An 18,490-nucleotide genomic window follows, 5' to 3' on the forward strand; every position below is an offset into this window, starting at 1 on the left:
TAATATAAAAATCTATGCAGTGTAATTCCCTGTCTTGGAAAACCCTATACTTGCAGGACAGTTTGAAAAGTTTCAATAGAAAAATTACATGCAAGTGATGGGAACTTGTTTCGACTTGTAGAAAGAGGCCAAATTAATTAGGCTCAAGGCTCCACGTGATATTGTAGGTAATGATCCTTGCTTATTTTTGCTCACACTTCATAAAGGTTTTCATTACCAAAATTGTCTGTAATGCACACAGCAACATAGCCGCAAGGTTACTATGGAACTTCTCGGCTCATGGAATCTGCCCCATAGATTCTTGACTTTACCCTAATTAAATGGTGATTGTATGGTTTATAACAATTCATGTCCAATTTGCCTTTAATTTTCTGCATATTGTGTTTTTGGACCGCAAAGAATGTAATAGTGTTTGTGTCATCCTAAAACTCTAAAATGTACACATTTTCATTACAACATTTTTGAAGCTCTAAGTAGGGGGTGTGCAGTAGGGGAGAAGACAATCAGACGTCTGGAGGTGATTTTATTAATCTGGGGGGGCCGGGTGAAGTTAGAAGCAGTTTGCGATACAGGAACAGCACCCTACTGAAATACAGTTATTACAAAATGAAAGCGCAGAAAAGAAAAATGTAAGGGAGCTAAACTATTTTAGAGGGGCAAAGATTGATCAGCTTAGATAAGAATTAAAGCTTGTAAATTGAGTTCAGGACTATTTGGCTTGTGCATAATTGAAGAAATTGCAAACCTCATATTGGATTGTTCTTTGAGACATCCACAGGATGAATATTTTAACTAAATGCTGTTGTAAGCACATACTATATGGCAATACTTTTTTTAGGAATAGAAGGCCATCAATGTAGTTATTATTATTGAAGATAATAAGGAAACATTTAAATAGAAATAACTGTAAATCCATTTCGGATATACAGGGAATGTAACAAAATATGTAAAGAGGAAAACAGGTTAGCAGAGACAGAAGCTGAAAAGCGGATTGTAAAAGCTTGCAATTCTAATCCCAAAGTGTCATTCAAGTACATAAATAGAAAAATGTATAATATTTGGCCACTGAATGATTAAATCTGCAAAATAACTATAGATGTTAAAGAGCGAGTTGATCTTTTAATTAGGTTATTTTGTATGTAATCATAAAGGAGGAAAAAGTACAAGGATATAGGTCATGTGCACTTTATTAAATGTTACTTGTCTAACACATCAGTAGGTACAATCATGCCTAAACAAGATAGACACAGATAAAGCACCTGGCCCAGATGGCATCCACCCATGTGTGTTAAAGGAGTTAAGTTTGGTAATTATTAAACCTCAATTTCTTATATTTATGGACTCACTCATAACCAGGTCAGTGGCAATAGACTGGCATAAAGCAGATGTGGCACCATACTTTAAAATGGGGCCAAAATCAGAACCAGGAGATTGTAGATCTGTGGATACATTTTTTGAGGGGATTCTAAGGGTTGGGATTCTGAAATATATTGTAAAAAATAATTTTAGAAAATAATTTGCTAACAGTATTAGCATGTTTTCATGAAAGACTGATCTTGAGTCATAAATATGATTAAGGTTTTTTTTGTAGAAGAGCTAAGTCTCAGGTTGAATATTGGCAGTGACATCGATATGATAAATGTGTGTTTTGGAAAACTGGTTGCTATTGTTCCAACTACTGTCATGGCCAAATTTTTTTAGAATGAGCCAAGCATTGGTTTTCACAAAGTTTGCTGCTTCAGTGTTTTTAGACCTTTTGTCAGATGTTGCTATGGTATACTGAAGTAAAATTACAAGCATTTCATAAGTGTGAAAGGCTTTTATTGACAATTACATTAAGTTTATGCAAAGTGTCAATATTTAGTTTTGACTCTTCTTTTTGAAGGCCGCTGCAGTTCGCCCTGACATGCTGTCAATCAACTTCTGGGCCACATACTGACGGCCGCCCATTTTTGTCTAATGCTTGAAGTTTGTCAGAATTTGTTAATTTTTGTTTGTCCACCTGCCTTTTGAGGATGGACCACAAGTTCTCAATGGGATTAAGGTCTAGGAAGTTTCCTGGCCATGGACCCAAAATTTCATTATTTTGATCCCCGTGCCACTTAGTTATCACTTTTGCTTTATGGCAAGGTGCTCCATCATACTGGAAAAGGCATTGTTCGTCACCAAACTGCTCCTGGATGGTTGGGAGAAGTTGCTCTTGGAGGATGTTTTTGGTACCATTCTTTATTCATGGCTGTATTCTTAGGTAAAATTGTGAGTGAGCCCACTCTCTTGTCTGAGAAGCAACCCCACACACGAATGGTCTCAGGATGCTTGTTGGCATGACACAGGACTGTTGGTAGCGTTTTTCCAGATGCCCCAAACAATCTGAAAGGGGATTCATGAGAGAAATTGACTTTACCCCAGTCCTCAGCAATCCAATCCCTGTACCTTTTGCAGAAAATTAGTCTGTCACAGTTTTTCCTGGAGAGAAGTGGCTTCTTTGCTGGCCTTCTTGACAACATGCCATCCTCCATAAGTCTTCTCCTCACTGTGAGTACAGATGCACTAACACCTGCCTGCTGCCATTCCTGAGCAACTCTGCACTGTGGTGGTGCCCCGATCCTGCAGCTGAATCAACTTTTGGAGACTGTCCTGGCGCTTGCTGTACATTTTTGGGGCCCTGAAACCTTTTTCACAACTATGGAACCCCTCTCCTTGAAGTTCTTGATGATCCGATAAATGGTTGATTTAGGTGCAATCTTACTAGCAGCAATATCCTTCCCTGTGAAGCCCTTTTTGTGCAAAGCAATGATGACTGCACGTATTTCTTTGCAGCTAACCATGGTTAACAGAGGAAGAACAATGATTTCAAGCACCGCCCTCCTTTTAAATCTTCCAGTCTGATATTCTAACTCAGTCAGCCTTGTCCTCGTCAACACTCACCTGTGTTAACGAGAGAATCACTGACCTGATGTCAGCTAGTTCTTTTGTGGCAGGGCTGAAATGCAGTGAAGATGTTCTTTTTGGGATAAAGTTCATTGTCATGGCAAATTTCAATTCATCTGATCACTCTTCATGACATTCTGGAGTATGTGTAAATTGACATCATAAACACTGAAGCAGCAGACCTTGTGAAAAATATTTGTGTCATTCTCAAAACGTTTGGCCATGACTGTATATTTGGTATATAATATCTTATTCTTATTATAGTGCTGTACCAGAGGGGTCGGTATTGAGCCTAAACTTAATCTTTTTAGTAATGACTTAGTGGATGGTTTGGAAAGTTAGATGTGCATTTGTCGATGATGCTGAGATGTGTAGAGTTTTTGAAACAGACCAAGATAATCATTTGCTACATAACGATTTAAACAAAATGGCAAACTGGTCCAGCACATGGCAGATTAAATTTAATGTAGATAAATGGAGGTTATGCTTGTAGGCCGCCATACAATTGGGGAAAACTGAGATGCAAAAGACTTGGGGCTACTAGTTGACAGATAGCGTAGAGTATCAGCCCTCAGAGGGATGCATAAAACCTGGGATAAATGCATGCGATGCAAACCTAGTATTACCAATAGTTTTAACATATATCTTGAAAATTGGGTTCAGTTTTTGACAAACTCAATAAGTATTTAATATTTTGCTTTTGCTTACTGGGTGAGTGCATTAGGCGTAATATTTTCAGAGGCAACCCAGGGAGAAATTAAATTACAAGAAAACAGCACAAGTCAACAGGTTGATAGATTTTAAAAATGGTTTTCTAGCAGTAAAGTCAAACACAAGTATGAAACAGGCATTGTAAATTAAACATTATATACATAAGGCAAGAAACATAAGTTACAAAGAAAATAGGAGATATAACAAGGTGTAAGACGAGTAGGTTTCCTGGAATGGGGGTAAGGAGAAGTGATTAATTAGGTTGAGTTTAAAACAAGCGGAAGACTTGTATGATAGAGAGTTGTTAGAAATACTAGGTTTATTTACATTAGAAAAAGGTGCCCTAGAAATTGCCTAATATATATAAATCTATTTCTGGTTACTACAGACATTTTCCTGCCAAGGCCTATACAGAGGGCAAGGGATAATTATTTGTGAATGGAAGAGACTGTTTCATCAGAAGATGTGAAATTCTTTGCCAGATGAGCTTATGGATGACACTTTCACTTGAACTTCTTTCTTACAAAAATTTGTAGCTATAATAAGTAAAGGACATTATGGTGATTTTTCTTTTCTTTTTCCTTTTGTGAGGCTAAATTTACCACTGTCACATTAGGGTTTTGTTTTGAATCAACGCATTTAGTATGTATGGTCGATGGACCTATGTATTATTTTTACCCAGCATTACTATACTCAGCATTCTCTAAACCCAGGATCCCATAGTTCTGAAATAGGAAATTGGGACACGGCCTGAGCATTGTTTGCTTAGTGCTAAAATGCAGTGAAAATGTTATCTGATGAATCTGTATTTTGTTCTATAGTCATAGTAAGAATTTCCTTCACCAAAAATTGGGTAACCTGGGACATTAGACATCCAAATGTAAAGCAGTAGTAGTCAGGGACTGGCTGGCAGACTTTAGCCCGCGGGGCAAGCACACCACGCTGGCCCATACGTAGCGGCCCATGCTTAAAGGGTGGTTTTCGGCACAATAAATATTTATCAAGAGGCTATTTTAGTGTTGCTTAACCCAGTTATACTTTATTATTATAAATGATAAATTTGAAATAATAAAAATAAATAATGCATCAAAAAACAAACCTCACTTAATATTGCATTTTATTTTATATGTTCCTTCTACCTATAACACTTTTTTTTTTCTGTATATACTTGTCTGATTTATAATGGGATTTATCAAAATGCATAAAGCCTGTTTGCTTTAAAATCTGATGTTTTTGCAGCAAAGGGATTGTTTTTGCTTTGCCCTAACAAATAATATGAGGGGTGGTACTGGGAAGAGTACTAGGTGTCAATCTGACACTCTGGCCTAAAGCTGGATTACGGCTCTGGGGGCCTGGGCACTTTAGACAGGGGCTCCAATGATGTAACATGGTTATCATTTTAGACAAATTTTATTCAATACACAGGCAATACTGTGTGCACTACGGTTGGGTGCACGCAGTTCTGCCTTCAGGAGCAGTACAGTGTGAAGCAAGACATATCTACCAACTGTCCAAATCCTGACTAAGTGAAACAGTCTCACAAATTTGGGACTGTCCCTCCAGATTCAGGATAGTTGGCAGACTGTTCTGTTCTCTCCTACCTGTTCTTGTCACTGTAACCACTCATGGCTGCTGGTGTCTTTAGATCAGTTGCTGCTTGTTGGGATCAAAATAGTAATTTTCTGCATGTGCCCCCTGGCCCAGCCCGCCCCTGGTAGTAGTCAATTATAGCGGAATTAGGTTTGCGCCATTCATGAACTGAGAAAATATTCCTTTTGTACGAGCAGCATCTATCGGCCATTATCCACTTATATATTCTGGTTATCCCAGGGTGTCCCTCTTTTTCCCACTAGAAAATCTTTATTTTTATTTTCCAATAATTCTGACTCCTGATGAAACCAATTGAGCAGAATAAATATGAATAGGTTATTACACCATTGGAAGCCCTATAAACAAAATACAGTATAAAACAAACAATAAAAAAAAAAACAATCTCTCCTAAATGTTTTCTGAATAAACATTGACATTCAATTGAAGGCAATTAGTGGGTTTGGAGAGTCTAAGCATGTACAAGGAAAAAAATATTTTTATACAAAATCTAGTGTTCTATTTCACGTTTGCAGTCTGTAATCTGGTTGTTCTGCCCAAGTGGAAAAAGGATGAATCTTTTAGGGTGGGGACAAATTGTGTACAGGAGTGTTTAGGTAAGGAATGTCCTACCACTGTCATCAGTTAGCTGCGTACCATAAGCAGATACAGTAAGAAAACCATTTGCATATAAGCTTTTTATACAAGATATGCTGATCTGAGTATATTTCAACACCGCCTGTAGTGTAGTTGATCAATCTCCATCTTGTTATAATTCTGACCTAGTTGTGTCGTCAATTTTAAAAGCAAAACGTTTTCAATTTATTGAATGAAGGACTCATTTCAAGGATATTCTTAAAGAAACATAGCTACAGTTGGTTTTGCGTTCCTTTTTACATGTTCTTTGGATATTTGTATAAAATTTGCATGTCGTGTCGCTTTGTCAAATGTTCTGTGCCTTGTGTAGGTGCTGAAGTCTCCTGTTATCAAATTTTCATAAATATTGCTACTGTGTGCTACACAAAGGTAAAACTATTCTTTGTGAACAATGTAATCTCTTGTAAAAGTGTCTTGCTGGGGTCAGCAGGGCTTAAGCAAGTGACAAACTTTGTCTTGTCAAAGTGGATAATGGATTTAATAGAACCTAAAATATAACATTATTAGGCGCTTGTTCCAGTGTTAGCCATAATCACAAAATGACATGCTTGGTAATGGACTGGTAGAGTGAGACAGGATTTGTCAAGGAGCACTGCTGTGTGGTTTCTGTGAAGCAGTGTTCATTTAAAATACCATGCAAGGAACAATATCAGCATACTAATGTTCTCACTAGTCCGCTTATTAGTGTAGTGTAAAAGCTGCAGGAAATCAGGAATCCTGGGGAAAGTCCTGCATTGTGAAACAAAATAATGACAGCACAAGCTTACGCACACACACACACACACACACACACACACGAGTCAGTAAATTACAACACCAAACCTATGCACTAATTGCAAGCCTGTCAAATCTCACCCACATATCTTCTTTACTATGCTGCATTTAACTAAGGAGAACTGCCTGTGAAGTGTAGTATAATGAAATAACTATATTGGAGATCTTGCTTAGTTTGTAACGTTCTACAATAACAGATATTTGTTTATCAATTATTGTGTTAATAATTGCTATGATTCATAAGTTCTTTTAAAAATGACATAAAAGTAATGTGAATTATGTAAATATTGTAATAACTAATGTTTTAAAATAATGAAACAAAAGAAAAGCTTTTTGTTTTTCTTTAATAAACTCTTTATAAATAGTAGAAGTACTTTCTGTTTCATGGACAAAATATTATTGTTTGTCTTATAACAAGTGAAGCAAGATGCATGTAATTTGTAGCCGGCTAGGATTTAACCAATTAACAACCGCACATCAGACGCCAGATCACTCCATATATCTAGAAAGTTTACCATCTGTGAGTGTGTGTACAATTTTATGAAATCTTTTAAATCTGTGTGTTTATTTCTCAGGATATGTTTAACAATTATCTAGTCCTCGCCAAGTTCTAAAGTTTAATTGAATTTCATTTGACAAAATAACACTTAATTTCAACAAAAAAGCCATGTGCGAAAAAGCGGTAGACCCAACTATTTAGTATCTTGTGGATTAAAGGTCTGGACCTTGACTTGGCCATTCCAAAACCTTTTGTTTTTATTCAGACATTCTATTGTAGATTTGCTGGTATGCTTGGGGTCATTGTCTTGTTGTAGATACAGTTTTGGCCAGGCTTAAGTTCTCTGCTAGATGGCATGACATTTTCCGCCATAACACTCTGGTAAAAAGATAAGTTTATGATGGACTCAATGACTGCAAGGCATTCAAGTCCTGTAAAGCAAAACAACCACAGATCATCACCTCATCAGGCTTGATGACTGGTTTGCAGTTCATATTTTGTAGAACACCGTTGTGCATTAAGACCAAACAACTTTATTTTGGTCTTATCTATCCAAAGGACATTGTTCCAGAAGATGTCTTTCAATCAAATGCTGCTTGAAAGCTATACATGTTCATTCTTTTTCTAGAATAATGAATTATATTATTTTCCCTGTAGACAGAGGCCTATAGATCCTTGGAGAGCTTTTGAGTTCTTTGCAGTAGCTTGGTGTATCCTATGTTCTATTCTTTGGGTGAATCTGTTGGACTACTCTTGGGAAGTTTGACAAGTGTGGTCTTTGTTCTCCATTTATAAATCTCTTATTTTACTACAGAATGGTGGACTTCAAATTAGTTTAGACATGGCTTTATAACTCTTTCCACACTGAAATGGTTCAAAGACACCGGTCTAGTTTTGCTATGATGAACTTTTCCATACCATATGTTTGTATTGGCGTTTATGACAGCGCAGTAAAGTTTATTACTTTTCCAGTATATAAATATTTCACTTAGGCTGCACAATATTTTGACTGATTTTCAGCTGCTTCCATCCTTTATAAATATTCTGCTATAAGCTTATAAGTATAATGTGACAATTAAATTAATGGTAAAAGGCTGTTAATACATAATCCTTCCATACCCTGAGGCAAAAAAAACCCCCTAAAATAACCTTTCAAAATAAGCATTAAAAAACTTAAATAGACAGAACATGTCCATCATTCTTTAACAGCTTTGAAAGGGTATATTGCTGCAACAATGTTTTATGCAATCTCATTACAATACTAGTAGATTTTAGCTCTCCAGAATCTTTTCTGTACACCCATTTTAAGGGAATTGTCCTAGTCATTAGTAATGTGAGCTGATTCATTCTCCTGTCACTTTAAAGACATCCGTTAACTGACAATACAGTAGAGCCCTATATTTAATAACGTTCTATATGTGTTGTTGTTGTATTATGCTGTGCTGTACAGCCATGCTTCTCATATTTTAACTTATTTGAAAGCATGTTATGGATCTGTTATTGACTTAAAAATGAGCACAAACAAATAGATGAAGAAAACACATCATAAGCATCATTTTATGTGAATTTCAATATCAGATTATATAATAATTACTAAGATTTCTCAAATTTGCACTAAACCAATCAGACATTTGCTTTCATTGTCTGGCCTGCTTTTCTGGGGTGCCTAAAACACTAAAAGAATCGCATTGTGTATGTTTTTCATTTAGGAGCTTTTTAATCAGTAGTCCACTTATTGCTGCGATAATTTTTTTTTGTATTTTTGTTTTTATTTTTTATCATCTGGTCCGGAGTGGTAAGGATTAACTTATTGTTTTGCCGGGTCATTGTGTGCAAATGTGCACATGTGTGACGTGTTTTGAGCTTTCAGTTCCATCAGCTAAAAAGGTTTAAAATTAATAATATTTACTTACAAACATTTTATGCATTAAAAAAAATAGTTAAAGGATAAAGTATTTTTTTAAATGATTTTAATCCTGAGATGGCGATAACAAAACAGGTGTTACTTAAAATTACTTAAATAGTTACTGCTTGTAGATACTCTTTTCATGTATTAGGCGATGCAATAAAGAGCCTTAACGCCGGTGGATATAATTTGGCTCCTCATCCATTGATAAATATGCTCCTTAGTGTCTTTAATTTTCCAGCACGTCCTGAGCAAAGGCCGCGTTATCATTTTGAATCAAACACACACCCCTACACCATTGGTTAACAATGGTGAATAGGGGGTGTGGTTAATAAGGTAGATTCTCACCTGCTGCTCCTCTGAGTCAGGCTGGGAGTGTTGCCTGGCCTGTGTTACATGTGGGATAATGTGCTAAAACATAAGCTAAAAAACGGCGCATCACTGGTGACCCAGAACTGGTTCCTGCTGGCCTGTACAAAATGAATAAACAGGTTTCATTTTCATAAGAAACCTTGCCATACACACATGATATATTCGCTGAGAGTTACATTTGATAGCTTGGCTCCTGAATTTTATATAACTCTTAAGTGTCTTATTCATTGCCTACTAAAGCAATATGCAGTGTTCTATGTAAACGTTGTTTTTATGTCTTTTCTGTATATCTATCTGCATACATCTTTATATTTCTTTGTACTATAGGTATTTTTTTTGCAGTATGTTATAAATTTGTTACTTTTAATAAAGTAGTTTTTTTTCTTTTATTTTCAGAGTTACTGGTGGAGAACTATTTGAAGATATAGTTGCAAGAGAATACTATAGTGAGGCAGATGCCAGGTAAGTAATTGCATTTAAATGTTGTTCTAATGCATGGGAAAAAAAAGTTGCCAATAAAAGTCCTAGCTAATTTGCTTATCATTGAAGTAGACCTATCATGAAATATATAGTTAACATTTTGTTATTCTTCAGTAGTTTCCCTTTAATAAATGAGGTAGACAAATTAAGTGGTAGTTAGGTGTTTTGCAGCAGCCCATTGTCTGAGTTGTACCTCTATCACGGTACAATAAGATGCAGATAAAAACAAAGTACACACTGGTGCTATATAATTAAAAGATGCCAGTATCCTTTTTTTCAGTTTTATATATCACAGAGATGTATTTTGATGATGATTTTCCTTTAATGAATGAACATTAAGTGTTCTTCTTTCAAGTACCCAACAGTCTTTATTTTTGTGAGGCAACAGGGAATAGCAAAAATAAGTAACATAAGAATCCATTTGAAAATACATTTTCATTTACAATGAACCTTTAAACAATTAAGACTGTACAGAGTACTGCATTCTTGGCTGCAAAGCTTGTACTTTGTAAATGATCACTTCATGGATTTTATATTTGTAAGTTAATACCTAGTCCAAAGAGTTTAGTAATAGCTCCTAAACCTGGGCCTATTGAAGGCAGCATTGAATTACTCAGCATGGTCCTTTAACGAATTTTTACAGGTATATGTATGAATTTATGCTTACCTAGATCTGGGACTGTACTTTAGCCGTTTACTTGGAATCGTTCATAGTGGGTCTGGTACAGTGAATGCACATTATGTAGTTTTGAATTACTGTGGAGAATATTTTGATAACAATTTACTACATAATGTATGTAAGCATTGCACCTACTGTATTGACTCCAAGTGCATAAACATTATGTAGTAAATTGTGATCAAAATTACACCCAAAATATTTCCAGCTTTTATAAGATAAATAATAGGAACTTTACTCGAGAGGCATCTATCAGAATAGGTCGACCTCTACGTGTTTTTTATCATTGTGCATTTCTTGTACCTTGGAAATGTTGGTTATTGTTATTATAACTTTATAGAATGACAAGCAGCAGACAAGTAACACAGTTTACCCAATCTTTAATAAGTAACAGCCAGTTTCCTAATCACCTCATTAATTATTTCTTGCTGCTGCTTCACTGCTTTGACATTAGCTGTGTGTGGTCATTCGTTCTGCCAGCCATTTATTTCCCTGATTTATCAGTGTGTGACCTTAATTATGGGCTGCAAAGTGCATCAGAATTTCAAGTCATTGATGTGACAATGATCCTTTAAAATGTGTTTGTGGTACTTATACAAGACTATATATAATATATATTATTATATTGTATATATATTTTTGTTTCTCTCATATCCCCATGCCATGTTCCATGTCACTGACTGTACTGAACTCCAGTGTATTATTTTCATAATTCTACCACGTGTGGGTGACTTGAGGTCTTGAGTTTAATACTGACCGCTATATTTATATTGACACGTATATAATACATTTTTATGATCAGATATATATGGCAGTTTAGTACATAAATGTCGTTGTGAGTTCAGATAGGTTACCAAGATTTCCCAGGTCTAAGTTTGAGCCTTCTAAGCTTTCTCTCGACTCAAGTACCAAGACTGGTTTTAAATTTTTCATTTAAAAGGGCAATCTCACAAATATATTTTTGTCCATAATGAGCAAGTTAAGTACCTTTTTGAAGCATGCCTCTGACAGTCATGTTTCTTAACTTTTTTTCTTCTACAAATCATTAGCTCCTTTTTGAAAGCTCTCTGGTTGCCAAACAAAAATGGCTCTCAGACAAAACACAGTTAGTTTGCTTCACAAACACAAGCTTTTGTGTCATGTGATGGCAGGGGATTAGAAGGAGGATGTGACAGAGCTCAGAGGGATGTTCCAAAGCCTCTCTGCTCATTACATCATGTGCCAGGTAACTCTGGTGGTCATGGTAGTCCAGAATTATAAACCGGTATTAGCAGATGAAAGAAACAAAACGAGGGAAAATGGTAAATTGAAACAGTGAATGTTACCAAAAAAAAGAAAAAAGTATTTTTCATGGCATTGCTGCATAGAAAAAAAAAGGACAGAACAAAATAAAAACACCATCAGCGATGATGATAAAAATCTGTTTACACAATCCCAACTTAATATAGTATTGTAAGTATCTGTGTACAAGTTGGCAGATGGATTTTTCTCTGTGTTTCATGTTGTATCTTAACTGGCAATGTTTTAAATAAATACAATAATCTAGGCCTAATGCTCATAATATTCTCCTTTTAAAATGACCAATTTCATATGAAAGAGATTATTGTTTTAAACAACAATTAAGACAGAAATCTATATATTGCGTTATTTTCACACTGTCAATACGCCAACAGCAGTTTAATAGGCTTTACAGAAAACATCATTCATATGTATTGGGTTTTCTGTGATATCCTTCTCCGTTAGGAACGTTTTATGGAGGAGAAGATGCTGGAAGATAATTCTTCCATTACATGGAAATGTTTTCCTTAACTACAAATTTTAATATGACTTAAAGGCCAGAAGCTGGTCCAGTATCCTGGGATAACCTGTGAAGGAAATGGTTTTTTACTAAATTGATTTGTAGCTACAGCTTTATTTTTCTCTTCTGCAAGTAGAGTTGAGCTATTAATTAAGTACACTTTTCAGTAATAGTGTTGTCCTCCTCCGCTATGGCAAGAATAATGGGGACCATGTTTATCTTAATTATTTAGGCTTGAATGCCTTTTAGATGAGCACGTTAATTTATAATTTTGCATTACTGTAGAGAATATTTATCTATTATCTTGTTCATTTATTTACTAGTGCTATAGATGGATTTTGTTAACACCTATTATTATGGGATGTTTTGCAACAGATGAGAAACACCTCATTATTCTGCCTTGTTTGTATGTAATAATGAAAGGGTGCCTCCACTATAAATCTCCTTTTTGGAAATGTTTTACGCGTTAGAATAGCAAATATTATAACACAAATGCCAAAAAATAAAACACATCTTGATATAAAGGTCACAGTTATAGCCTATATGTTCTCTTCTATTAGACTACAATAATAAAAAATAGCACACCTACAGAGGAGGTAACAGTACCACAGGGCATGTTACAGACAGTCTCCAATAGTCTATTAAATTGACAAATCATTTTAGTGTCCCATACTGGCAGTAGGCGATGCTCCGGTTCCACATGAGCCATCATCAAGCCATGCCGTAAAAATCCTCTTCTGTGGCTATAAAATATTAATAATATATTCAGCATTTGGACTGGGGTACTGCTTGTTCTTCCTTTATCTAGATAACAGTGTATGGTCACAAGTTCACACATCTACAGTATAGCACCATGGACACAAGTGGATGTGATCTGTCCGCTTGAGTGCAGGATGACCTCTACTTTCACATAGATATCACTGATCCCAGCAAAGAATCCTGTACCAACCGGACTATGCACTCAATTCATTTCAATTCATGTTCCATTAATTTGTAAAAAAGCCAGTATGCACAGTTTGTGCTGCATCCTATTGTGCCTGAGAACATTCTCCATCCACCACGTATCAAGTGTGGACAAATTGCCCATGTGCACATACATATTCACAGTTAATTGTGTTGAGCAAGTAATGTAGGCACCTCCAAATAGCATTTATCTGGGGATTGTATTACTTACAATGCCAAACTCCCAAGCTCGTTTTTGATTTATGTAACAAATTCTAAAAATAGTATGTGTTCTTTTTTTTTTTTTCTACTTTTGACTTTTCACACACAATCACATTTCCATATCCCTACTGTGTTCAACACTTGTGCTGTGATAAAGAGTATTTCTAAATGGAAAAATCAGTGCTGTGTTGAAAATGTACATATTATTTTCAACTCCCCGTTTGTTTAACATGGAATATGAACACAAATGATGTTTCTTCCCATGTTTAATTCCATGTACAAATAATGAGTACATTTTCATGTCCTTTCTGTTTACATAAGAAGTAAGAACACTTATGTCTGTGTGCACGTTATGTCTAAATATAGCATTGTTGAATTCCAGTTGATACATGCAAATGTCTACGTGTATGTTTTTCTGTCTGTTTATTGTGTACTGTATTATTATTTGCCTTTAAAATGTTCTCCCTTCCATTCTGCCCTTGTATCTTCACAGTCATTGTATACAGCAGATTCTAGAAAGTGTAAATCATTGTCATCTTAATGGCATAGTTCACAGAGACCTAAAGGTCAGTATCTGGTGCTTACAAGTTGCTTACCGGTGTTTTAAGGGTGGAAATGGCTAAAGTTTCTTTTTTTCTGGACAATTCTTATCTTTCCTGAAATGTTGCCGAAAGTTACATGCATGTTGCCTGCAGGCTCCATATGCATCATGGCTTAGAAGGTAATAGTACTAGACTTGTATGGGGTGGTAAATTCCTGGCATACAGGATGTATTGAGGTTTGGTTTTGCCATGATGATTTATGCAGTCTGCAGATTTCACCCCACCTCTGTCCTCAGATCTTGGGTTACACTTGCTAAACAACTGGTTAAATAATTTTCAATTGTTTTTTTCTTTTAAATGAGACATTTGAAACATGAAATATTTTACACCATTGGTAATTGTAAAATATAGATTTTATATTTCGTGGGATTTAATTACAACAATAAAAAAATCTATCAAACATTTGTACAGAATGGCTGCAGTTGGCTATGCTGACTGTACGTTACGTACAGTATATTATCCTATTAAACAAAGGGATTTCCATTTAATACAGTAAAATTCAATAATATAATGGATACTGCCAGTTGTTTGCTTGTTGTACGTTGCAACCCAGTTTTCCTGACGGTATACAGACAGTGGGAGTAAGCTTGGAACTAACACACACCCCCTGGTGTTTGCATGCAGTCATTGCATTCAGCAGATCCTGGAGGCTGTACTACACTGCCATCAGATGGGCGTAGTCCATCGAGATTTAAAGGTAAGTGACACCTTTAGAAAAAAAAATTGTGGATGGTGGTATGCTAATGCTTGGCACTCTTGCAGGACTTAAAGTGTTTTTGTTGTCTTTTTCTGTTTGCTAAATTTAAGCAAGCATTTCCTTTTAGCAAATATTCATGTAAGGAGAATGCATGGTAGTACAACTAATTCTCTATTAATTAAAGTATCCATGTGTGAAGCACTAGCCTTATGTTAATCCCCTCTGCTTTCAAGGGACCTTACAATATAATTTAATTACTAAGAATAAATGATGCTTTTAACAGGTTACAGTTCTGTACACTTGCTACAAGTTTAAGAATTCTTGTTGCATAATTTCAGAATGTAATTAACATAACTCCCCAGCTAGTTAATAATTATTCACAAATAATTCTCAGATGTATTTAAGAAGTATAATGCTTTTGCACGTTTGGTTTAGTAGCATGTATAGTCAATGAATTGGCGTGGAGCCGTGTGACCTAGATTTAGCATGTACATTTATACATAAAAGTATACAGAACATTTTAATACCATATTTACCAGTTTGCTGTCAAAGCTACACTTCATGGCCAAAAATATGTGACACCCAAACATCACACCCATATGTGCTTGTTGAATATGTCATTCCAAAACCTTGGGCATTAATATGGATTTGGTCTCTCTTTTGCTGATATAACAGCCTCTATTTTGCGAAAGGCTTTCCACCAAATCTTGGAACACGGCTATAGAGATTTGCATCCAGTCAGCCACAAGAACATTAGTGAGGTCGGGTACTGCTAGTGTCTGTCTGCGCTCCAATTCATGCCAAAGTTTTCAATGGAGTTGCAGTTAGGGCTTTATGCAGTCCAGTCATATTGTTCCTCGCCAATCATGGGAAAGCATTTTTTTTATGGATCGCTTTCTGCACTGGGGCAATGTCATGCTGAAACAAGAGAGGGCCTTCCTCAAACTGTTGCCACAAAGTTGGAAGCACACAATTCTCTAGAATGTCATTGCATGCTGTAGTAGTAAGATTTCCCTTCATTGGTACTAAGGGGCACAGGCCAATCCATGAGAACAGCCACAGACCATTTTTCCTTATCCATTAAACTTTATAGTTGGCAGTACACATTCTAGTTGAAAGTGCTGTCCTGGCCAACCGAAATTTGTTTGTTAGCCGGTCTGATGGTGACATGTGAGTAATCACTCCAGAGAACGCATTTCCACTGCTCCAGAGTCCAGTGACAGTGTGCTTTACATCACTCCAATTGAAATTTTACATTGCACATAGTGCTCTGAGGCTTGTGTGGGCTGCTTGACCATGGATACCAATCCAATGAGCAGCTCCTTGTTTCCAGAGGCAATTTGTAACTTGGTAGTGAGTGTTGCAACTAAGGACAGATCATTTTTATGTGCTTCATCGCTCTGCCCATTCTGTGAGCCTCTGTTGCCTACCAATTAGCGGCTGAGCAGTTGTTGCTCCTAGATGTTTTCCGTCACAATAACAGTGCTTACAGTTATTGTTTATTATCTTCTACTTATAAAGTGGTAAATTATTACTTAGTACTGTACACAGAGTGGATCATGAGATAAACAAATTGCATAAAATGACATGAAATAAAAGGTAAAGATGAGATGGTATTTGACCTTACATTATTACAGTTGACTGGACTGCTCTAGCAGAGTAGACGCTAGACAAACTGACTTGGAAAGCTGGCATCCTATAATAGTGCCACATTTAAAGTCACTTATCTCTCCAGTAGGACTCATTCTGCTGATAATTGCATGGCTATATGCTTGATTTTATGCACCTGTTAGCAATGGGATTGGCCAAAATGGGCAAACACACTTATTAGCAGGGTTGTCCATGAACTTTTGGCTATGTGGTGTGTATTACAGCCATTTATCAATTTACAGTTAGAGCCATTTTAGAGTGTATTTTCATCATCCAGTTTTTTAGTATTCCCCACCCATTCTCTTTCCCAGTACAGCTTTTGCCACCCACTTTCACAGTGAAGTCCTTAAACATCCTATACTCAACCTACTAATTTTAAATATCAAATTCACCAACTAAATACTTTGAATTTTACAGTCAGTGTTTTATAGCAGGAATATGTAAGCTTTTTTACTAACAGTAAACAGAGTAGATTAAAGTAGACTTTGAATAATTGAATACAGCTAATATTTAGGATTAGTTAACTAAGGTCTAACTCTTCACATTAATCCCTCTATTTGCTTAATGTTTTTCAGGTAAATCACAATAATACATATTTGTTTCTCCTCTGGGAACTATTCCTCAGTGTACTTAAATAGCACTAGAGAGAAAAATAAACTGCTCATTCAGTTTAGATGCCCCTTGGTAATATGTGGCTTTTTCAGGCATTGGATTATTTGATTGACTCGCTGTTCCATTTGTAAAAAGTCACATTCCTTGGTTTAAAATTGACATTTAATTATTCTGCAAATCCACCAATTTTAGGCCCCTGGTCAATTAGTAAGACTTCAAATTGCTAATTTCTATCCAGTTGAAATTTTATCTAAGAAGGCTTAAAATGACAGTGCTAACTTAATGTAGTCTGCAGATAAAAAGGAATGATAATATTGGTAGAATAATTGTTAAATGTTTTTACACAATTAAAAATCTCAGCTAGAAGGATGACCTTTGGTAATGTTGAGCTAATTATGTAACTAAAATGATTTATATATGTTGAGCCATTTGTAATCTTCTATAAATTAAATTAACTATGAAATTTCTCCTACATTTCGTACTTTATATTCTAAATACAGAATATACAGAAGTATATTTCTGAGTCAGTCTTTGCAGTAAAGATGGATACCCATTAGTGCTGCATTATACGCCAGTGTTGCCACATGTCAAACACAATCAGGTTTGGCGTGCTGTGGTGGAGAACGCTTGTCCTTGTGTTTTGGGGGTGGTGACCATAATACATTAATTTACAATGAATGCAAGGGAATGTAGCTTGCAGCGTCCAACAAATAGCACTGCAACCCAAATGCTGGTGGGTATTGGATCATTGGAACGAAATAGGTTCCATCACTATACCTGTTTTTCCTAGCGTTAAGAAAGGCTAATAATAGTATTTTTACTTCACTAAATAAATAAATAAGATTATTTTGACTGTTTACATTGGAATTAATACTTTTTTCCACACATCAGTGGTAGGAAACCTTTATCAATCCTTACCATTTTGCTTTTAGGCAATCTTATGATCTGTTATTGTATTTTTAAATACATCTGTTGCCTACATAAAGCAGAAGCAGACTTGTTGGGTGCTGAACCAATATGAGAATAGAGGCTATCCACACAAACTAGGGACATGCTTGATCACAAAGTGAACGGATAGACTGTATTCTCAGTGATGGTAATCATTCCCAATTAATTGATGGGTTGCCTTCTCTGATATGTAACTTGTTCTTATGAATTGATGCTTTCTCTTGAACATTGGTTCACTGCACAAAATGGCCGCCTGCTCACGTGTATGCATCAGATGAACTTTAAATCGGGAGTCAAAACGAGCTATAAAAGTTTTACATTGAAGCAAGAAAAACATAATTTAATGTTAGTATTGTGCTGCAGTTGATTAATCTTTATTTAATAATTGTATTTCAAGAGTCTTGAGATGCAAATGTGTGTGTGTTA

At 35.8% G+C, this 18,490-nt stretch overlaps 1 protein-coding gene across 18 annotated transcripts in view; it reads left to right on the forward strand.

Moving 5' to 3' along the window:
* CAMK2D (calcium/calmodulin dependent protein kinase II delta) overlaps positions 1-18,490 on the forward strand; it is a 184,950-nt gene that overhangs the window by 109,241 nt on the left and 57,219 nt on the right. For 16 of the 18 annotated variants that reach the window (XM_075200366.1, XM_075200351.1, XM_075200353.1 and 13 more), the window contains exons 5-6: positions 9,834-9,899; positions 14,049-14,121. In XM_075200366.1, coding sequence (XP_075056467.1) covers positions 9,834-9,899; positions 14,049-14,121 — 139 coding nt within the window. Of the gene's footprint in view, positions 1-9,833; positions 9,900-14,048; positions 14,122-14,781; positions 14,855-18,490 lie in introns of all 18 variants that reach the window. The other 2 variants (XM_075200364.1, XM_075200365.1) reach the window with 1 other exon arrangement.

This window comes from Mixophyes fleayi, chromosome 1, assembly GCF_038048845.1.
Source record: "Mixophyes fleayi isolate aMixFle1 chromosome 1, aMixFle1.hap1, whole genome shotgun sequence".
Taxonomy (NCBI): domain Eukaryota; kingdom Metazoa; phylum Chordata; class Amphibia; order Anura; family Limnodynastidae; genus Mixophyes; species Mixophyes fleayi.